This window comes from Malus sylvestris, chromosome 1 (assembly GCF_916048215.2).
Source record: "Malus sylvestris chromosome 1, drMalSylv7.2, whole genome shotgun sequence".
NCBI classification, from domain to species: domain Eukaryota; kingdom Viridiplantae; phylum Streptophyta; class Magnoliopsida; order Rosales; family Rosaceae; genus Malus; species Malus sylvestris.
In genome coordinates this window covers 20782346-20806345 of record NC_062260.1, presented here as the reverse complement: position 1 = coordinate 20806345, position 24000 = coordinate 20782346, and the positions used below count along the sequence as shown (strand labels likewise).

General features: G+C 37.8%; 1 protein-coding gene and 2 pseudogenes across 16 annotated transcripts in view; 1 reads left to right on the top strand and 2 right to left on the bottom strand.

The window, feature by feature from the left end:
* The window catches only part of LOC126614467 (cyclic nucleotide-gated ion channel 1-like), a 138105-nt pseudogene that overhangs the window by 28951 nt on the left and 85154 nt on the right, over positions 1-24000 (bottom strand).
* LOC126596155 (uncharacterized) overlaps positions 1-24000 on the bottom strand; it is a 101609-nt gene that overhangs the window by 28109 nt on the left and 49500 nt on the right. For 2 of the 16 annotated variants that reach the window (XM_050262742.1, XM_050262689.1), the window contains exons 3-11: positions 21414-21641; positions 20950-21248; positions 20515-20626; positions 18795-19073; positions 17183-17521; positions 16464-16730; positions 15294-15617; positions 14574-14855; positions 12913-13691 (exon numbers count right to left, since the gene is read on the bottom strand). In XM_050262742.1, the coding sequence (XP_050118699.1) occupies positions 12913-13691; positions 14574-14855; positions 15294-15617; positions 16464-16730; positions 17183-17521; positions 18795-19073; positions 20515-20626; positions 20950-21248; positions 21414-21641 (2909 nt within the window). Of the gene's footprint in view, positions 1-12209; positions 13692-14573; positions 14856-15293; positions 15618-16463; positions 16731-17182; positions 17522-18794; positions 19074-20514; positions 20627-20949; positions 21249-21413; positions 21659-21864; positions 22324-22567; positions 22903-24000 lie in introns of those variants that run through there. The other 14 variants (XM_050262890.1, XM_050263327.1, XM_050263479.1 and 11 more) reach the window with 13 other exon arrangements.
* Positions 529-5118, top strand: LOC126600190 (uncharacterized; annotated as a pseudogene).

Below are 24000 nucleotides of genomic sequence, written 5' to 3'. Positions count from 1 at the left end.
ATGGTAGTACATGCTTCAAAAAAAAGATTAACTTAGCTACTTATGAAGACAATAACACCATATGTTATTTCTCATGCATAGGAATGAGAGGGAAAATTAAAATTGAGGATAGGAATTAGCGGGAAAAAATAGAGGGAAAATTATTATTATTATTTATTTTCAGTTTTTAATCATTTTTAAATTGAAATGACTTAACTATCCTCACATGTTATGCACATGGTCTCACTTAACGGAAATATGGATGGAATATATGAAAAACTAACGGTAGGGGGCAAATTGGCTAAAAAAATTAGTTTGAGTCCTTAATTTTCCAATAGAAAAGTTCAGGGGGGAAATCGAAAGTGAGGTGAAAGTTCAGGGGGTAAACCGACAGTTTACCCAATCTTTTATTTACATTGTATGACTATCAACTTTGATAACATCTTTTATTTCAACATAATTCCAGCAGCGTCTAATTCTCCATACCTTCCCCGCGTGGATAGTCAAGTCGAGCGCCAAGCCAACACTCTCCTGAAAACGACGACGTCTCAATCCCGCACCGCAATGCTACTCGGAGCGTGAAAAATCCGATGGCGTCTCAGCCGTCAACATCTCAGCCTCTCCTACACTCCAAGTATCAAGCTCAACTTCCACTCCTTGTCCCAACCCAAGGTCGACGAATCCGACGACTTCTTGCCGTGGCTGGAGCGGAAGGCCGGCGCCGAGATTTTGTGGGCACTTTCAATTGGGAAATCGGCGTCCGGAACGTCTCTGTTTGCTTCAAAGAGCATAACAGCTGGAGATTGCGTTTTGAAGGTTCCGTACAGCGTGGTAAATCTTAACCCAAATTATTTAAGACTTTAATCACATTATTAATCACAGTTTAAATTGTTAATTTATGATTTAAGAGGCTTTGTTTTGGTTTATAATTGCAGCAACTAGCTCCAGATAATCTTGTTCCAGAACTGAAGAGTGATGGAGTTGGCGATGCTGCAAAGCTTGCCACTGTTGTTTTGTTTGAGCAGAGAATGGGCAATGTAGATTGCTGTTCTAGTTTAATTACTATGTTGTGTAAAGATTTTTTCGGTGGAGTTTGAGGGTTTTGTTTATGCAGGATTCCGGATGGGCCCCTTACATTCGCTGGCTTCCTCACCCGGCGGGATGCATTGCACGGTGAGTGTTATATGATATTAAGTTATCATTTGGTAGGTTATGTCGTTAGACAGTCAATTCAGACAGCATGTGTTGAACATGAACGGAAAATAATTTAACTGAGCAATAGTCCTTACTTGTAGTTGATTCGTTTGGTTGTACACATTTCTTGAATGGCAAGAATTCACTGTTATTGACGTGGATGTTGTTTGTATATTCTTAGATATTTTGGAGTGACAATGAGCTGGAGCTGATTCGCCAAAGCTCTGTATATCAGGAAACAATTAATCAAAGATCTCAAATCAAAAAGGAATTTTTGGTAATTAGGACGGTAAGTACTTGATTGTTTTATACACTGGTTAATGGTTTTGGGACGTTCATGCGTGAACCTCTTCCATGTGTATGCTTTAAGTTTAATATCATCATCTCTATTTGGGATTTAAACTGTTGGTGGCATGTAATTTGGTGGCATGTAATTCAATGTCCCTTTATCTTGAATGTCCTGGCAAAATTAAACAACCAGAGTAATCCGTCAACTTAATAACTTTTGAAACTTAATCAAGTCAATACTTACCTGAGATATGAGATGATTGTCAATCACTTCTTTGTTATTAACTTTTAGATTCTGATTATTGCTACGACATATTTTTCAGGCTCTCAAGAACTTCCCTAAAATGTCCAAGAGTATCACCTATAAGGATTTCATGCACGTATATGCTTTAGGTAAGCTTCTACATTTTAAAGCATTTTCACGTCCTAATCTGTCTGAATAATTTGCTTCAATTGTACTTAATTCCAATTTTTTGAATTAAATAAATGAATGCCAGCAGCGGTGTAGATGTTCAATAGCATCCCATTTCATATAGTTTATATCTCCATTTACCTATATACCTATTCATTCCAATTTTATATGATTGCTGGATACAAAAATATTCTAGATATTATCAGTTGCAGCAGTTGCATCTTGTAAAGATCTATACAACTTATTCTCACTGGTTCACGGTGGATTTTGCAGTTAGTTCTCGAGCATGGGGAAACACGAAGGGTTATTCTCTGGTAACACATTTATAAAGATTCTGTTGTAAATAGTGTTATGAACTTTATGATGGAGGTTCAATTTTTTCCCCTTATGAATTTTTTGGAATTTCAATTTATTTTATAGATCCCATTTGCTGATTTTTTGAATCATGACGATACTTCAGAATCAATTGTGTTGAGTGACGACAACAAATCGCTCTCTGCGTTTTGATTCTCTATCTCACATCTTGATTTGGTTATAGGAGTACAAGAATTTTATATTCTCCTTATTCATTCTGCACTCTTATGGAAATTGAGTCTTTTTTATGTCTTTCTTGCTTTATATTAGTTAGTTATTGGGATGCAAAACAAATTCATTTCACAATGTTCTTGATTTTTCGTGCCTGTTATTTATCTGGGCAGGTCATTGCTGACCACAATTATGCTCCTGGTGAACAGGTTAGATGCTACTTAATTAAGATGGCTTGCTTCCCCTATTTAAAATTACAGGCACCCTTTGGAATTTCTTTTTTGTTTTGAAACATTTGATCAATTTTTGTTTTTGTAGACGACTCATTAACATTTTCACTCATTTTCGTTTTAGATGTCTCTCTTTGGGTTTGAAATTTTCATGACCTTCTGCTAATTTCTTATCTATTTTTTCTAAGAATTAGTAAAACTTTTTATTCCTCAGTGGTCATTGTGTGTTAACAGATAACAGATCACAACACATGAACACAGGGTCTATGTTAGAGTAAAAAGCACAATATTGCTTGAGATATGCTGTGGAATTATTATTTAGAAATTACTGGAAGTTTGGGGTTTCCTTTTATTAGTATGAATGGATGGTACATGGAAACATCCTCTGGGACAATTCGTGACTATGGTTACGTTGCAGAAGTGGTTGTTTAAAGTTGTAACTCTGGACTTCAATTTGTATATTTGTATAGGTACTGATAAGATACGGAAAATTTTCAAATGCTACCCTGCTTCGGGACTTTGGGTTTACACTTTCATACAACATCCACGACCAGGTCAGTCTAGGATTTCAGTTCACTATAGTCACAATGATTGCTTTGTTATGTTGGGAAAATGTTTCTGTTGCTTAATTCACACTTCTGACTTTAATTTAACACTTTGACTAGAAGTTTGTTTTTGGTAACAAAACTATTCTCTCCTTGACTCGAAGAACAAGACTACTTTTGATCTAGCACTTGCTTAAAACCTCTTTGATAAGTTGGATGTCTTTCATGGGAGCATAGTAATTGCAATTAGTTGAGTATTTATAATCTCTTTGTTCGGTAAGTTTGCTTGAAGACCGAAGCCACTTAATTATCTGTCACCCTGTGTCAATTAGTAAGATACTGAATACACGTTCTACATCATTTCTTTCCAGATGATGGTTTTGTTATATGAAATATGTAAATGTTACGGATGCCTTTGGACTATTTTCAGGTTGAGATCTAGGCCAATATACCTCACCATGACGTCCTTTGTGAAATGGAGTTGGAACTTTTGAAGAGAGATCACAGACCAATCAGTAATGCTGTCAATGGTTTTGACTCTTCAATGGATTCTTTCACTATCAAGTTGGTAGTGATGCACTGTATCTCTTTTATTTCCTTTGTTCCCCTATTTATGTTCCTTTGCCTACATGATGGCCTTTAGGCTTTATCCCCCGTATCTAGTGGTACTCTGTGAAGTCAAATATTCTGTTTCTTTTGTTCCATTTCCAGTCTTGTTTAACTAATGCGTTTATCCGCGTGATGACTTGATATCTTGTGATGAAAATCTTTTACTGATTACAATAATCGTATGATGACATAGGGAAGTTAGGTCTGGTAGTGGAAAAGGGAAAGGAATTCCTCAGTCACTTCGTGCTTTTGCTCGTGTTCTATGTTGCGCCTCTCCTTAAGGTGTGTTTCTCTTCATGTTAACTTACTCGCATGCATTGCTTAATATGCTTCTGAGCTCATTTAACCTTATGACTCATCTGCAAATAGTTTATTGATTGTTTCTTAATATTCAGAACTTAGTGACCTGGCCAAAGAAGTTACAGAACATGATGGTTGATTGGCTCGACGTCCTTTAACAAACAGCAGCAGAGAGATTGAAGCACATCAGATGTTATCAAAATTAACCCAATCAGCTGTGGATTGTGATGCATCTATCCAGGTAAAAGATACTAACTTTTGACCCCCTTTGTTTAGAGAACTTGTCTAAGCTAAGTTAAACAAGAGTTCATTATTTTCTATGATAATGCATTAATTCCGAGAGCATACACCAATTACGGTTCTTGTGAAAGAAAGAATTCTTAAGCATACGCATACTGAATCAGTTGACGTGTTGCAGTAATATACTCATTTTGGTTGAGATGTTAATGAAGTTGAGGAATTTTATAACTGGAGAAGTCGTAGGAGTTTGGGAAGCAGTAATAAACATACGAAGAGAGTGGAATTTTAATATAATCATTTCTATGGTTTACATAATGTTGCATCTGACTACAAATGTAGTAACTCCTTTTTGTGCTTCTCGAGTGCATGCATAGTCTTTGGAACCCATAAGTTCTCCAGTTACATGCGAAAGACTTTCTCTGGAGGCAAATGGCTCAGGATCTCCTCAATGGTGAACTTCGTATCCTCAAATCTGCTTCTGCATGGCTAAGAAACTACTGCGACACTTTGACTACAACAGACTGCTATAGATGATGATATTGGTTTTGCAATACCACCCAAAGACTCGAGAGAGAGGTAATATCCTTGGAGATTAACTCATTAAGAACCACTTGCTTTGAAGGCTAAGAAGGAATGTTGTAAAGCCTTATACAAGGAGAGGACCGATGAAAATGGTGAAAAGTATAGAAAAGCGAAGCAAGAGGCGAAGAAAGCTGTCAGAGAAGCTAAGTTAGCGGCTTACGACGATATGTATAAACGACTAGATACCAAAGAAGGAGAGTTGGATATCTATAAACTAGCTAGAGCAAGGGAAAAGAAGACAAGGGACCTAAACCAAGTGAGGTGCATCAAGGATGAGGATGGAAAGGTTCTTGCTACAGAGAACGCGGTTAAAGACAGATGGAGAGGTTATTTTCATAATCTTTTCAATGAAGGACATGAAAGGAGTGCTTCTTTAGGGGAGTTGAGTAACTCAGAAGAGTGTAGAAACTACTCTTTTTATCGTCGAATCCGGAAGGAAGAAGTGGTTGTAGCTTTGAAGAAGATGAAGCATAGAAAAGCAATAAGCCCAGACGATATACCAATCGAAGTGTGGAAAGTTTTGGGAGAGACAGGTATAACATGGCTCACTGACCTTTTCAATAAGATTTTGAAAACGAAGAAGATGCCAAATGAGTGGCGAACGAGCACTTTGGTGCCTATCTACAAGAATAAGGGCGACGTACAAAATTGCATGAACTATAGGGGTATTAAGTTAATGAGTCATACAATGAAGCTCTGGAAGAGAGTCATTGAGCATAGATTGAGGCAAGAGACACGGGTTTCGGACAACCAATTCGGGTTCATGCCAGGGCGCTCAACCATGGAGGCAATCTATCTCTTACGAAGATTGATGGAAAGATATAGAGATGGGAAAAAGGATTTACACATGGTCTTTATAGATTTGGAAAAAGCGTATGATAGGGTCCCAAGAGACATTCTTTGGAGGATTTTAGAGAAGAAAAGAGTACGAGTAGCATATATCCAAGCTATAAAGGATATGTATGAAGGAGCAAAGACTGCCGTAAAAACTCATGAAGGACAAACCGAAAGCTTTCCCGTAACTGTAGGATTACATCAAGGCTCATCCTTAAGTCCTTACCTTTTTGCGTTGGTAATGGATGAGTTAACAGGACATATTCAAGATGATATTCCTTGGTGTATGCTTTTCGCAGACGATATAGTGTTGATAGATGAAACTCAGGAGGGGGTAAATGCAAAGCTTAACCTTTGGAGAGAAGTGTTGGAATCTAAAGGTCTTCGCCTAAGCCGATCAAAGACAGAATATATGGAGTGCAAGTTCAGTGCAAATGGAGGCTAAAACGAGTTAGGGGTGAGGATCAGAGATCAAGAAATACCAAAGAGCGACCGTTTTCGTTACCTAGGATCTATCTTGCAAAAGAACGAAGAATTAGATGGAGATCTCAACCATAGAATACAAGCTGGATGGATGAAGTGGAAGAGTGCATCTGGCGTGTTGTGTGACCGCCGTATGCCACTGAAGCTCAAGGGAAAATTTTATAGAACGGCAATAAGGCCGGCGATGCTGTATGGCACAGAATGTTGGGCGGTGAAGCATCAACACGTACACAAAATGGGTGTAGCGGAGATGAGGATGCTTCGTTGGATGTGTGGGCACACGAGAAAGGATAAGATTAGGAATGAGGATATCCGGGGTAAAGTAGGAGTAGCCGAAATTGAAGGAAAGATGAGAGAAAATCGGTTACGGTGGTTTGGACATGTGCAAAGAAGGCCTACTGACGCTCCGATTAGAAGATGCGACTATGGGACAGAGGTTCAGGGCCGAAGGGGTAGAGGAAGACCTAGGAAAACTTTGGAAGAGACTCTAAGAAAAGACTTAGAGTACTTGGATCTAACGAAGGACATGACACAGGACCGAGCACAATGGCGTTCTAAGATTCATATAGCCGATCCCACTCAGTGACTTGGATTTTCCAAGTCTCCAACCGAGAAGTTTTCCTCACTCGGAAAATTAAGGGAACACTACCCCAACCTACATGCTCCACTCAGAAAGCTTCAACATACAAGCTTCAACAAAAGAAAATTCAAAGAACTTAGCGAAGAAGGCTTTGGTGTATTTAACACAATACGTTGAAATGAAGGAAAGCTTATTTATTGATATCCCCGATAAGCTACAAATATGTACATATACATGAGTCAAAATAAACAAACAAGATGGAGCCTTCACAAAGGTTGCTTAGGAGAAGTCTCAGCAGTCGGTAGAGCCCCAGAAAGAGAAGGCATCGGAGGGGGATCATTCAGAGCCTCAGTACTGGACAGAACCCTAGAAGGAGGAGGCATCAGAGGTTGATCATTTGGAGCTTCATTACGCGGTACAGCCCCAGAAGACGAAGGCAATAAATGCCTCTGGAACAAACCCACAAATCTCTGATGATCAAGTAAAACCTGACCATCAGTTTCCTTCATCTGGCCAAGCTTCCTCTTCATGTTTGTAGCATAGTCATGTGCGAGCCGGTGCAACTGTTTATTCTCATGCTTGAGCCCTCTAATCTCCTGTTTGAGACTCATCACTTCGGCCGCCAATGATTCAACTTGGCGGGTTCGAGCAAATAGGCGTTGGGCCATATTAGACACAGAACCTGCACACTGAACACTGAGAGCCAGCGAATCCTTAACAGCTAACTCATCAGACCGTTTGGAAAGTAGTCTGTTATGTTTGGGAGTGAGAAGGTTCCTGGCCACCACCGCAGCGGTCATATCATTCTTCATCACGGAATCCCCAACGGTAAGAGGACCAGTAGGGGAAACGAAGAATGGGCGCCATATGTTGTCTGGAGAAGGCGGGGCTGCCTCTTCAACAAGGTTCAAGTCAAAACGACGGTCGGAGGGGCCAGACATTTTCAAAGGTGTTGAAGAGAGAAGAGGTCGGACAAATCAAGATCTTAGAAGTGCAAGAATGGAGCTTCTACTGGTGGAGATTCAAGTGTGCTTTGGAACTTAATGCTAGCCCCTATAAAAAGCTGCACTCGACGGAGCTTCAGACATCGAAGAGGCGCCTGCTCAGAAATCGAAGAGACGTTTGCTTTCTCAAAAGCTGGGCTGCTTAGAGACCACGAGGGTTGATCTCATAAATCGAAGAGGTGTTTGCTTTCTCAAAAGTTGGGCTGCTCAAAGACCACGAAAGTCGATCTCAGAAATCGAAGAGGCGCTCGCTTTCTCAAAAGCTGGGCTCCTCAGAGACCACGAGGGCCGATCTTAGAAATCGAAGAGGCACCTACTTTTCCAGCCTTGTCAGCACCTGTCACACGCACACTCAGCTTTGCGGAAATTATGGGTATTCTGTCGAAGATTTCTGGGGAAGTAGAAAACACATGAATCTTACTGTCCAATCACCCACTTCCCACACACAACAATAGCTCATGGGTACCACAGATAACTTTGCCAAAGTTCTCTGCCAAAGTTGAGCACGTGAAGCTTGCCGCTCCCATTACATCGCTCTGACCAAGAAGGGTAAAAGAATAGCAAAGAAACAGCACTAACAAAGTTTAGACCCATAAATTTTGAAGGTCTAGCTACCATATTATTACCCACAAGGGTAAAGGAACAGTACCACTGCTGGATAATTGGAAAGTCCCTGTGTGTCAACCTCTGTGCCTCGTGGCAAGGTAGACTAGCAAACATGCCCAACCTTTACTCACATTCGAGAAAACACTCCCAATAAGATTGCTTGCTCCAAAATCGAAGAGGCATCGTCCTCCGAATCTCGAGAGCCAGACTCCCAATATGACTACTTTCTCAAAAATCGAAGAGAGGGTAAAGGAACAGTACCTTTGCTGGATAATTGGAAAGTCCCTGTGTGTCAACCTCTGTGCTTCGTGGCAAGGTAGACTAGCAAACATGCCCAACCTTTACTCACATTCGAGAAAACACTCCCACCAAGATTGCTTGCTCCAAAATCGAAGAGGCACGCCCTCCGAATCTCGAGAGCCAGACTCCCAACATGATTACTTTCTCAAAAATCGAAAAGACACTGCTCCCCGAATCTCGAGAGCCAGACCCCCAGCATGATTGCTTTCTCAAAAATCGAAGAGGCATCGTTCTCCGAATCAATCGAAGAGGCGCTCGCTTTCTCAAAAGCTGGGCTGCTCAGAGACCTCGAGGGCCGATCTCAGAAATCGAAGAGGCACCTACTTTTCTAGCCTTGTCAGCACCTGTCACACGCACACTCAGCTTTGCGAAAATTATGGGCATTTTGTCGAAGACTTCTGGTGAAGTAGAAAGGTAAAACAATAGCAAAGAAACAGCACTAACAAAGTTTAGACACATAAATTTTGAAGGTCTTGCTACCATATTATTACCCACAAGGGTAAAGGAACAGTACCACTGCTGGATAATTGGAAAGTTCCTATGTGTCAACCTCCGTGCTTCGTGGCAAGGTAGACTAGCAAACATGCCTAACCTTTACTCACATCCGAGAAAACACTCCCAACAAGATTGCTTACTCCAAAATCGAAGAGGCACCGCCCTCCGAATCTCGAGAGCCAGACTCCCAACATGATTACTTTCTCAAAAATCGAAGAGACACTGCTCCCCGAATCTCGAGAGCCAGACCCCCAGCATGATTGCTTTCTCAAAAATCGAAGAAGCATCGTTCTCCGAATCTCGAGAGCCAGATACCACATACCACTTTTTCAAAGTGCTTTGACAGAGTTAAAACATGTGAAGCTGACAGCTCCCACTACCGTGCTATGACCAAGCAGGGTAAAGGAATAGCATTACTACTTGTTGTTAGGGAGACTCCTATATATGTCGACCTTCATCCCCAACGGACAGGCAGACCTGCAAAAATGCTCAACCTTCCTCATATCTGAGAGGGCACTCCCAACGAAACCTTTCGAAATATTCAGCTTTCTTTCCCCCCGATAATACCTCTGCAATCAAGCTATACTAGAGCAAGAATATCTCATATCATCAGGGTTAAAAGCAAGAGTATCCCATATCATGCTTTTTCCCTGTCTTTTCCTTTGGCCTTGTTTTTACCTGCAAGACAAGGAGAAATAGAGCAATCAGTCAGCACTTGAAATCAAGCTCCCAGCCAGGAACTGACTGCCTGGAACCCCTTACCTGATTACTTACCTGGCATTGCTCTCGAGTACTCATCTTCAACATCTTATGTTTCCAGGGAAGATATCGCATCTGCTTGAGCAACAGATAGGGCAAGTGCGAAGGATACAAGGAAGCATGTGGAGACAAGCGTAACAGCACACGTGCCGATACATCCATTACTCTGTCAAAAGCAAAAGTATCCCATATCAGCAGGGTCGAACGTACTCTAGATTTGATGGACTTGTTTTGATCCTCAAATTCTTCAGTCGGCCTTATACTCTGGAGGAAACTAGAAAACCCTCCAGCTCAGTTCAAGAATAAGCCTGTGGAAAGTTACTTCTTCAAAAGCAAAAGTATCCCATATCATCTATTCTCATTTTTCTTCTCTTTATCCTTCATGCTGCTGCAAGATGAGGAGAAGGTGAACAATCAGCCGGAGCTCTGATTGCTTACCTTGTCTGTCACCTCTTTCAGCAGATCCCCTAGCTCGGCGACTTGGGGGACTCCTACTACATGGTTTGTATCGCGCTGGACCAAGCCTGAAACTACAAGTAAGCTTCAAGTGAAATTGATACATTACCTTGTGCATCTTTACCAGTTAAAGATACCACCCCTGGATGGAGGAAGAGTACTTCCAGAGAAGCTGCCACATCTACCTATGAGACAGATAAGGCAAGTCAAGATGATACCACACTCCGATACTTAGAAGTTTCGTGATTACGAGATCATTCTCCCACAATATTTCCTAATGTCATTTGTACTCTAATGTCATTTGTACTAAATCATTCACTGGTACTCACTAAAGGAGAGCTTGAACCTATGTACTTGTGTAAACCCTTCACAATTAATGAGAACTCTTCTATTCCGTGGACGTAGCCAATCTGGGTGAACCACGTACATCTTGTGTTTGCTTTCCTATCTCTATCCATTTATATACTTATCCACACTAATGACCGGAGCAATCTAGCGAAGATCACAAAAGCTACCGTTTTCGCTACCTAGGATCTATCTTGCAAGAGAACGGAGAATTAGATGGAGATCTCAACCATAGAATACGAGCTGGATGGATGAAGTGTAAGAGTGCATCCGGCGTGTTGTGTGACCGTCGTAGGCCACTGAAGCTCAAGGGAAAATTTTATAGGACGACATTAAGGCTAGCGATGTTGTATGGCACAGAATGTTGGGCGGTGAAACATCAACACGTACACAAAATGGGTGTAGCGGAGATGAGGATGCTTCGTAGGATGTGTGGGCACACGAGAAAGGATAAGATTGAGAATGAGGATATCCGAGGTAAAGTAGGAGTAGTCGAAATTGAAGGAAAGATGAGAGAAAATCGGTTCCGGTGATTTGGACATGTGCAAAGAAGGCCGACTGACGCTCCGGTTCGAAGATGTGACTACGGGACAGAGGTTCAGGGCCGAAGGGGTAGAGGAAGACCTAGGAAAACTTTGGAAGAGACTCTAAGAAAAGGCTTAGAGTACTTGGATCTAACGGAGGACATGACACAAAACCGAGCGCAATGGCGTTCTAGGATTCATATAGCCGACCCCACTTAGTGGGAAAAGGCTTTGTTGTTGTTGTTGTTGAAGTAATAAAACATGCCATTTCTGGAGGAATGAGATTAAATTGTTTGCTTTGCTGGGACAGTTCTGTTTAGATTAATGGATTGTGTAGTCCACTTTGAAACCTAAGTAAGTTACGGATTCATTCTTCGTAGCGAATCTTCAATATTTAGTATGCAGAAGAAACATCTATTAGTTTCAATTTAATTACTTCTGAAAAGTTAGAGATTTGCTGAGCATGTTGGAAATTTGAATTACTAGCACTTTTGCATATCACACACTATGACCTATACTTCCTCTAATATTTTTGAACCAAATGTCAGTTTTCGTTTTTGCTATTGAAATGATGTTACATTTGTTGCATCTGCTTGGTTCCTTATTTTTATACTTCAAGGTATTATCAGTGTGCATTTGGTTTTGTTTGGTTGGGGTATAGGTTTAGTTGAAATAGTGTTGATTTTTTAGTAGTCATTTTCCCCTTTCCAGCTGCCAGTTTGTTGTTTGACATTGTAAATTTGTTAAGTATAATGCAAAAAAAAAAAAAAAAAAAAGGATCAGCAGCACAATGTTTTATTTATTTTCAATCCTACGACAACGAGACACTTTCTAGTGGATTCTATTTATGGTTCTCTAGTTCTGAATTTCGGCCATCTCTTTTTAGAGATTATGGATTTCTGTGGGGACCAATAGATAATTCCAGATGTTTGTGCCAAGAGAAGGGCAAAGATAAATTAAATGGGCAAAAATATATAAGTTACAATATTTGATACTAATTCCAAATTCCACGGTTTCCTCAAACTAGCAAATGCATCTGACTTGTCAATTATTTCACAAGCACAGACTCAAACTGAAACCAGCCGCACGGGTTCACATCAATACTTCACTCGGAAGTTCTAGAAGCCGAAGATACATTATCGTCCACCGTAGAATACTCTACCCTGTTTCTAATGGTTTGCACTACTCCCTCAAGCTCCTCAGCTACTTTTTCCATTGAAGGCCTTTCCTCCTCCCTTGACCTCAAACATGTCACGGCAAGCTCGCTCACTTTTTTGGCCATCTCAAAACTGAACTTGTCTCTGTTTATTTCACCATCGAGAATTTGGCCCAAGCGATCCTCTTGCACTGAACGAACAAAGTCGTTTGCTAGGGATGTCTCAGACCCATTAGAAGAAACTGCCTCTTGATGTGTTAGTAGCTCCACTAGAACAACTCCAAAGCTATAGACGTCGTGTGATTTAAGATAATACTCGGGGTCTAAGTGTCTGGATGTCCCTGGCAAAGTTGATACTTCATCTTCATCAAGCAATCGCGAAGCTCCAAAACCGGTAACTTGTACAGTGTGAGTTGTACGATCTACTAATATATTCGTTGTCTTCACATCTCGGTGTATGACTGACCTGGAGTGCACATGTGCTAGAGCTCCTGCAGTTTCTGCTGCTATCTTCATTCGTGATTCCAACGAGAGTTTCGATCTGTTTCTGTGAAAGTGCTCAGCAAGAGTCAAAGCATCGGTGCGGTCATAAACCATTATAGGCCATCTTGTCTCTAAACAACAACCTAACAGCCTCTCCACATTTTTGTGACTGATTTCTAAAAGCACAAATGCCTCATGAACAAGACGTTGACTTTGGATGAACGGGTCACCAATAGCACTGTTGCACGTTTTTATGGCGACAGCTCTTCCATCTAATTCTGTGTGGTAAACTGTTCCATAGCCTTCTTCATTTGGATTGTTCAAACAAGTGTAGTTTCTTGTGGCCTCCTTAATAGCCCCTTCAGAATAATAGTCAGTAAAAAGGTCGAATTCCGATTTCCGTACGAATTTGCCGTAATTTTTTATGAAATGCTTCCGGAATTTGGTGGCTACACTCTCCATGTCACCGGCCGTCAGAACAAGGGCTTCAACAACATCCGTAATTACAAAAGGAGACTTAGCTGCTGCAGGTACTTCATCAGGGAAAGAGGTTGAGAATGGCCAAACCAGAAGTTCTTCTCCATAGATTTCTCCCGCGTCTTTTACCCAACCTTCTTGGCCTATTCTTCCTTCCACAATCAACAACATTTGAATTGGGTCACCCTTTTTAATAATGTTATCGTTACGATTATACGTCTTGGGCCGAAGGTGGTTACAAATTTCTTTCAGAACTTTATAATCCATGTTTTGGAATGCTAGCACCTACATTTTATAACATATAAGTAACTTAATTGACGGATTAAAAAATCTAATACATAAGTATATACTTATAACTAACTCATGAATTTTAAAAACTTTCCATCCATCATTAATCTCTAACGTTTTTATTAAAATCTAATTAAAATCTGCAACCTTCGGACCGTTCTTGTGTTTGCTCACTACAAGAAAAGGTGGCCACGTAAATGTGAAAGGTGTGATTGTTGCTCAGTTGAAATGATGCATTGTGGCTTTAGATCTATTTAAATTATAATTTGTAGACCACAAAATACGGTGTTTAATTATTATTATTTTTTTAATCATCACATAATATTTTTCTTAAATGAATCATGACATTATTGCAACCCCATAAGTGTCATGTTTTTCTTGTTTCTACCACTCACTTTTTTATAGCATATTTTTAATTGTTTTTTCCTGGTTTTAGTTAATTACCATTTTTGGGTTATTTGGATAATTATAACTACAAATGTTCACATGCTTCAAGTAATATAAAAAAGCATCCAAGTGGATGGTTTTCCTTTTAAAATTTATTGGTGTGAAAGGATAGGGGTTAGAAAGTTCTAAGTGGATGGTCTTTATTAGCTGACGAATTCTTCCATTTGACAGCTTATTTTTTCTTTTGTTTTGTTTTTTTCTGTCTCGTGTACTTACGCTCTACCTTATTCATGGGCAATTGCTAGATTGTTTTGTAGCCTAGGCCCTAGGTTGGGGTTGGTATAGTACACGTTAGTTATGCTGTATTTAAATGCCTGGGAGCTATAATATCTCATGGATTTGAAGAAACTTTACCTGCTTCAAATAAATAAATGCCTCAAATTCTATGTTCAAAATTAAAGCCATGGATTCATGGATTTGAAGAAACTTTACCTGCTTCAACTTTGTCAACGGCATGTAACTTATGATCTCTTTTTGAAAATCCAAGGGAAGACCATAAACGAGATGATCCCAATCGAGCAAATCCCAATAAAGATCATCTTGTTGAAAATTTTCTTCCACGTTTTTCATCATCCGCGACTTTACATCTTGATTCAACCTTTCAGGAATTCCATTACTACATATCAATTCATCTATATTTCGCTCAATCTCCTCCTTCATCATTATTCTGTGTCTAGGCTTCTCTTTTTCAAAAATGTCTAATTTGCGGTATATCTATTGATCCAAAATAACAAAAAGGTTGTTAGAGTTCGTTAGTTCAAGTAAAAGAATATGTAGCCAAATTACAATCAAATTGAGGTTGTTAGAGTTTCGTAAAGGCTTATTGAAGTTTTCAGATTATATGAATCTAATTTAAATAATTTTGAACCCTCTCCCTCCTATTGCCAATGGTTTTAACTAAGATGGATGCTCAATTTTAATAGGGTGTCAGATGAGGCTATCTACGTGCTATGCATCACTCAATATGTGTTGTTTACTCCACACATTAGGCTTAAATGGCCCCGCATGTGAAGGGTTGCATTGAAAACATGAAAGTCTTATCTGATAGCTTAAATAAGGGGGGTAATTCTTGGATCTCTCTCTTATCCCAATTAATTTTACTATGGATGCTCAATTGTAATTAGGGAAATGTGCATTTGATTAAGAGCTTACACTTTGCAAGTCATGTGCGTAGAGAGCAAGGGCTTCAACAACACCAATTACCTTGACAGATTCAGTTGCCAACGGTCTTGTGAAAGGAAAGTCAGTGGAGAATGGCAAACGTAGAAGTTCTTCTCCAAATAATTCTCCTGCACCTTGTCTCGAATCAACAGAAGATCTCTTTTCAACGGATACAAATCCGTCTACAATGTAGACCATCTTGTCCAGTTGTTCACCCTTTTGAATAATAAAGGTGTTCTCAGTATACCTCACAGGCTCGAGTTTCTGACAGATTATTTTGAACACATCTTCGTCTATCCCTCGAAGCATTGGCACCTGGAATTCATATTGTTAAAATCAGAGAGAAAGCAAGAAAAGCCATAGGAAGAATTAATTAAATTCTTATTAAAATGATAAAGAGATACATTCCTCGTTTTATATGATTATCAAGGTGAGTAATTACTTGCTTCAACTTGGCAAAAGGCTCTTTGTTTTGCACCTTTGAACATCCGAAGGAAGAAGAGGGAGAATAAAAAACGTAACTACTACAACGTTTGATGATTGTTTTTCTTAATGGTCTCCTTAGTATTTTTCTTAAATGAGTCGTGACAATAAAAAACCTAACTAATGCCATAAGCATGACTTCTTTTTTATTTTTCTATCCAATTAGTATCACACTTTTCCTGTTTCTACCACTCACTTTTTTATAGCATATTTTTAAATTTTTTCCCTGGTTTTAGTTAATTACCATTTTTGGGTTATTTGGATGATTATAACTACAAATGTTCACATGCTTCAAGTAATATAAAAATGTATCCAAGTGGATGGTTTTCCTTTTAAAATTTATTGGTGTGAAGGGATAGGGGTTAGAAAGTTCCAAGTGAATGGTCTTTATTGGCTGGCAAATTCTTCTATTTGGCAGCTTATTTTTTCTTTTGTTTGTTTTTTTTCTGTCTCATGTACTTACGCTCCACCTTATCATGGGCAAGGGCTAGATTGTATGTAGCCTAGGCCCTAGGTTGGGGTTGGTATAATATACGTTAGTTATGCTGTATTTAAATGCCTGGAGCTATAATATCACATGCGCATGGGATATTGGGATGAGAGCTATAAATAAATAAATGCCTCAAATTCTATGTTCTAAATTAAAACCATGGATTCATGGATTTGAAGAAACTTTACCTTCTCCAACTTAGTCACTGGCAAGTACCTTTCGATCTCATCTTGAAAATCCCTAGGAAGATGAGAAAAGAGATGATCCCAATAAAGATCATCTTGATGAAATTTTTCTTCTACATTTTTCATGATCCGCGACTTTACGTCATGATTCAACCTTATAACAATCTCATTCTTACGTATCAATCCATCTATATATAGCTCAATCTCCTCTTTCATCATTCCTTTGTGTCTACGCGCCTCTTTTTCAAAAATGTCTGATTGATTGTATATCTATTAATCCACAACAACAAAAAGGTGGTTAGAGTTTGTTAGTTCAAGTAAAAGAAAATCTAGCCAAATTACAATCAAATTGAGGTAATTAGAGTTTATTATAGCTTATAGGCTTATTGAAGTTGTCAGAGGAAATAAAATTTTGCCTAATAATTTAAAATAATTTTGGACCCTCTCCCTCCTATTCCCAATGGTTTTAACTAAGATGGAGGCTCAATTTTAATATGGTTTTAGATGAGACTATATAAGTGCTATGCATCACTCAATATGTCTTGTCTACTCCACACATTAGGCTTAAGTTCCCCCGCATGTGAAGGGTTGCGTTGAAAACATGAAAGTCTTGTCTGATATTTTAAATACAGGTAATTCTTGGATCTCTCTTTTATCCCAATTAATTTTCCTATCGATGCTCAATTTTATTAAAGGAAATGTGCATTTGATTAAGAGCTTACACTTCGCAAGTCCGATGCGTTGAGAACAAGGGTTTCAACAACACCAGTTGCCATGACAGATTCAGTTGCCAACAACGGTTCTCTAAGAAAGAAGAAAGTGGAGAATGGCCAACGTAGAAGTTCTTCTCCACATAATTCTCTTGCACCTGCACTTGCACCTCGTCTCGAAGAAGATCCCTCTTTAATGTATACAAATCCGTCTACAATGTAGACCATCTTCTCAAGTGGTTTATCCTTTTGAATAATAAAGCTGTTCTCACTCTCAGTATATCTCACATGCTCGAGTTTCTCATAGATTATTTTCAACAAACCTTCATCCATCCCTCGAAGCATTGGCACCTGGAATTCATGTTGTTAAACTATCAGAGAGAAAGCAAGAAAACCCATAGGAAGAAATTCTCATTAAGGATAAAGGTACAATCATCAACAGTTAATTAAATTCTTAATAAAATGATGAAGATAATACTTGGTACTGCCTGTTCAGTACTCAAAATTTACTGACCTCCTAATAGTCCAATACAATAAAGACAAGTGTTCATTTTCAAGTCTCTAAACAGAACCCGGCTTCTCTGCCCTCCCACTTCCCATACACTTATATCCCCTCCTATTTTGTGCGGTCACAGTTAAGTCACGTCAACATTTTATATTGATTTTTTTATAGAGATAATAATACAAAAATCAATAGTAATATAAAATGTTGACGTGGCTTAATCGTGACCACACAAATAGGAGGGGATGAGAGTGTATGGGAAGTGGGAGAGCAGAGAAGCCAGGTCCTTATAAACACACAACCAAACTCTGATCGAACATTGAATTCACTCTCTTCTCCGATGACCCCAATCCCTGTTTTCTGCCACCCACTGTGATCATCGTCCTCCGTTATGATTGCGACCTGTTGTCATCAATCCGGAGAGTGGGTCTTATCATTTGATCTCAACCTAAACTTGTAACCTAGTGCCAATTTACCCCTCAACTTTATTTTCAGTCAATGATCTCCCTAAACTTTTATTTATTGCCAAATTCCCTTTGCCGTTTAAGTTTCTCACATTTTATCCATGATTCACAATAAAAGTAAGGTTTAAAAATGAAAATAAAAAACCACATCTCTCACCTCCCCTCTTCTACCCAATTGTAACCCTTCTCATCCACCCCAAATCTCAAACCACCAGCCACCCCTAATCTCATATCAAATTCATCCGCCTACCGCTTCCCTCAAATTCAGCCCCAGTACCACCCCGCCATAACCCACTCACCCCACAACCTCCATTGGCAAGCCCACGCACAGAACCACAGCCTCCAATGGCATGTCGCATGTCCCAGATGCTAATTCAAAAAGGGTTCTAAATGACGATTTTGCCCTCCAAACTAACGGAATCATGGATGAAATGGGTGATATTTAACGGAAGTTGGGAATTTGGCCATAAATAAAAGTCTTAAGGGAGTAATTGGTTAAAATTTAAGTTCAAAGGGTAAACTGACAGTAGGCTAAAAGTTTAGGGGAGATTTCGACAAATAGGCCTTATCCAAAAGATAAAGAGATACTATACTCGTTTTATGTGATTATCAAAGTGAGTAATTAATTAAAGGGTAAATTCAGATATAAAGAACTTACTTGCTTCAACTTTGTCAAAGGCATATAATCTTCTATACGGCTTTGAACGTCCGAGTGAAGAAGAGGGAAAATATTATCCAAATTAATTTCCATACCATCTTCAAGTGCTTGTTTTACCTTTTCTATTATCTGCAACTTCATATCCTTATTCAACCTAGTGGGAACGCCTCTTTTAAATAACCATAATTCTATATCAAAACCTTTTTCTTCCACCTTCTGTTCGTTTAGCATCTTGCGTTTGCGATCCTCTCTTCTTGTAGTTTCAAATTGCATATACATCTATTCAACAAGTAAGAGATTGATAAGAATTAGATTGTCATATTGGATAACAACTATTTTTCTTTGAAGTTAAATGTCATCAATATATTAGATTTTTAGTTTAATCATTTTTTTTCTACATTACAAAAAAGAAATACTAATCCAAAAAAATAAAATAGAATGAAATACTGCTACCTTAATAACTAGTAGGGGTGGGCATGTTAGTGGTCTACCGACCAACCTGACCCACCCAACTGATATAGGTTGGGTTCTAAACGTTAAAAAGTTATTTTTGAGTAAAAACTCGACCATCTATGTTGAGTTAGGTTGAAATACTAATAATCCTATTGAACCAGACCCATCTGAATGATAATACATGCCTTAGGAGAAAAATACCGTAGGAGGATTAGAGACGTCCATTAGAAAAAGAATGGTGAATAGAAAATTGGCTTGATTGATTTGCATTTACTACATCTTTTTCTATATACAAATTACCAGTGTTGAGTTTTAAAAAAAAAAAATATTATATATAGCATGGGTTAACAATAATTTGGTTCAAATTTGCCTTCGGCGAGAATCGAACCTAAGACCTCTCACTGACAAGTGAAGTGGAATACCATTAGACCATAATACTAAGTGACACCAGTGTTGAGTTTTAAAGCCAAATAAGACAAGCAAATAATGAAAATAAATTACAATTACAACAAATATAACTGTTACAAGGAGAGGGACTTATGGGATTGAATTTTAATGGCCAAACAATTGTGATTGGTGATATGCTTGTCATTTACAACACCAAATTCAAATGAACAAGATAGAAATTAATTAAGCTCAACCTGCGAAACACGCCCAACCTAACCAACCTAAGAATAATTCGGATGGGTTGGTTTGTTTATTTTCTTAGGTGGCAATGTGTTTGAAAAATTCCAACGAGTTAAAGTCCAACTCAACCAACCCACACTAATCTACTTTTGGTTCTAATCTTGTGATGGAATACAATATCATGAACGTACGTAGGTATCTTATTGTAGCTATGCAATGAAATTCATAATAACATGCACCTAACCAAAGGACCAATCTAACATACATAACGAGAGCTAAAACTAGAACACGGTCACATGGTGTTACTATCTTATTCAAACTACACACAAATTTGGTTTTTATTAATATATCCTAAAACCGAGAATATCATCTATGTCATCTACTTATATGATAACACGTAGAATAATATATTACGTGGTAAGTGTTCCTATTACAAGTAGAAATTTCTTATACATGGCATTTAGATTTAGTGAAAAAAAAAAACAAATCATACTTAACATATATGTAGTTTATGAATACTTAACATATATTAGATTAGAGTGAATTTGATGGATATCAAAATCTTCACATATCAAGTTTACGTAGTTGGAGTGATTAATAGCACTTAATGATAGACATACGAAAAGTTTTTTAAGCAAACCTGCAAATTTCCGATGAGATATAAAAACAGAAGCAAGCCACTTATAGAAATAAAAATCGTATAGAGATTCTCCCATCCATCAGCACTTGGCTCAAGATTTGAACCAAGGGAACTGCAAAAATGAAATTAATGGATCATTATATAAGATATCAAATTTCAAGTTATAAACTTACAAATTTACAACCATTTTTTCAAGGGTTTATTTGGTTCTATGGTGCCTTCTTCCTAAAATTTATCCAAGATACATTTTTGTCTCTCAACTTGATTTTTAATCTCTACGAGGCCTTCTACTCGACTCTATTTCGTAGAAGCAATACTTTAGGTTCTCGATGTGATTTATACCCTCAACAAAACGAATTGATATAAATTGTGAACAAATTCAAGAACCTTAAAAAGTCTAAATTTCTCAACAAAGAAAGACAGAAATGTACAAACCTTAAATTTCGCAAACCCCACCAGAAACAGTTCAAGAACTTTTTGAAATAACTGGTTGATCCCACAAGACCATATTCAAGCGCAGTAGCAAATATACCAAAATCAAAGAACATTGTGTCTGATGAATTATCACCAACACTGACAGGGCATAAATCATTTAGTATTGTGGTATTTCTAAAGAAGTGGTGATCATGACAACCAAACATTCTGTTATCACATCCATCATTTTTTCGACATGCAGAATGCCAACAAATCATCATTCGTTGAATGGCAAAAAAATACCACAGGGCTCCGGCTACCTGAAAATTAAACAAACAAATAAAAAGCCTGAGGAAATTATTAATATTTTAGATGCTATGGTTACTTCAAAATAGTCATTTCACGCTCTTTCTAATAAACAAAAGTGAGATCAGGATAATAAGAATTGATTCGACAAAAAAAAAAGATAATATATTGAAACTTACATGACTAGCAATGATGTACATAGAGAAATTGAGTACACCTTTAATCCATATCGGAGTCTCTTTAAGCTTTTCTTTAAGAGGCCTTTTTTTGAGTTCTTTAAATGAGAGGTAGATGCGAAGAACTCGTGGCACATATTGCAACAGAGCGAAAACGTTCATAAGAACCATCCTTGTTGTAGTCAAAGATCTCAAGTCAATCATTTTTGAGAAGAAAATGAGGATTGCCACCTGGATACCATTCATTACTAGTGCCAACAGTAAAATTTGATGGATGAATAACAAAGTTGTCTAGAACACAAAATTAATACTCTCTAAAAAAGTGTATGTGAGACTCAAACATATATTACATTGCGTGTCAGTTTTGTGCATATAACACGAAAAAATCCGTTTTGGCCGCAGGCAAAGCAAATAGGGAAAACAATTACTCCAAGAAAGGGATTTAAGTTCTTACCTGTGAAAGGGGAAGAAGAGCTACAATGTCAATTAAGATATCATATGACGCCCATATTGTCTTGGCTATTCTTGGCACACAAGATTTCATCACAAAATTAAAATTCAGCCGGTGTTGTCTGCGGTTAAGTTCATCGACTAAATCCAAATAGTTCTCAGATCTATAAATTCGAATAATGATGTCCATTAAATAGAAAAAATCTGTGAGTGATCTTAAAAGAAGAGTGAATATCTTCAACTTCGGATCTAACATAAGGCACTTGATATCATCCTTCAGAATAGGAATGTAGAGGAACAATGGATCCAATATGATAACACACAAACACGATGATATAAATATTTTCTTCCAATATTTCTGATCTAGAGACTCATGAGGTTTTTGAGTTTTCGCTGTCCATATGCAACTTACTTCCATATGCGAGTTTTCCATTCTGTCCTTTGGATTTGAATTTCAGAATTACTGGACAAAACACAACTAATATAATTAGCAGTTGTCCTAAAAAAACCAAAATTTCTCAAGACAGAGTGTTGGAGCACTTATTATCGTCGGATTTGATCTAGTAATTGAAATTTGTTGAACATTCATCAAATCCGATGATTATAAGTGCTCTATCACTCCGGTTGCACCGGAAAAAAAAAATCATAAAATAGTTGACACAACATTTTGGTGAAAAAAGAAAAAACAAGAAATTACTCAAACTTACTTTTCTTTTTTTCGGCAGAAAATAGAACTGAACCTTGGAGCTAAAACTCTGAAATTTTGCAGATAAAGTAGCATATCCACTTCGAAACCAAATTTGAGATTTCAAATTTCTGTAACTGAAATGTTCAAGTAAAGTGGATATATGGATTCAGTGGTCCACGTTTTATAGAAGCGAATTCAAATAAATCCTGTTCAACTGGTCAAGTTTTTAGAATCTAAGTGTCATGTTGCATCAAAATTGAGCCGTTTGGCTCTGTTCCTTCACGTGAGGTGGGCCTCCCCCTTGTCTGATGCTTCTCCACTCGGGCCACTGATTGCCCGAAACATCGGAAGAGCAGCAGCTCTCCCCTTCTTCTTTTTTTCTCTCTCACACTCTCTTCTTTCTATAAGGCAACTGCTTTACAGAGTAGAATAAATGCCAACAGCGTTTTTGTCTTTTCCAATTGAGTGTGTCGGCTACATACAATTTTGTTTGAAACAAAGTCATCATAACTATTACAATGTTGAGTGGTTTTCACACGGTGCAAAGCTCCACACAAAATGAGCCACAAATTTAGTATTCTTCAAACTGAAAAAAAGTAATGTGCATTTCTTTTGTTTTATTTCTTGAAACTTTTGGTGAAATAATAACTAGGTAATTCAGGCTTTCGGCTAATTTCTGCTCTCTCCTATCTGTAAGGCTAGTTTGTACGTTATAAAGCGGAATGATTGACAATTGCTTTTCTTCTTTTTCAAATGTGTCGGCCACTTTCAATCATTGCGGGAATACTAATTTCAGAGTGCTATTTCTATTCCGTCAAATTAAATTGCTTTTATTTTAGGATAAATTACATTTTACCTTTAGGTTTAAAATCGATTTCAATTCCTTACGACATTTTTAAAACATTTCAATTTCATACATTTATTAGAAAATCCTTTAAGTAAACCGCTAAGTGATGACGTTATAATCACACCCATCTTAAAATGTTAAAAAATTTAAAAAGCTATTTCCCCACCCACTATTATTCCTAAAATAACCTTTAATATATACATACATATGAAATTATAAAATTGTCTCTTAAAAAATATAACAAATAATATGTAAATAAAAAGCACTAAGGTCTGCAAATTCAAATGGAAACAGCATAGGTATCCAAATTCAAAAAAAATCAACAAAAAATTTAAAAATACGATGGACAAATTCAAATGACCTACACACAAATTATTCTTCTACCATTTCAATGGAAACATAATATTCTACCTCTTCCGTAGAATCGTCATCTTCTACCTGTTTAATGAAAAAGTCATCTTTTAAGTCCATTGCTATTTTTTTAATTTCTTTGAATGAAAGGAGATGAAAATATGAGTTCAGATTTAAAGTAGACAAATTGTCTTCTATGCCCAACCTATTTTTTTTTTTAAATTAAGCAAAACAAGATCATTAATGTCATTATT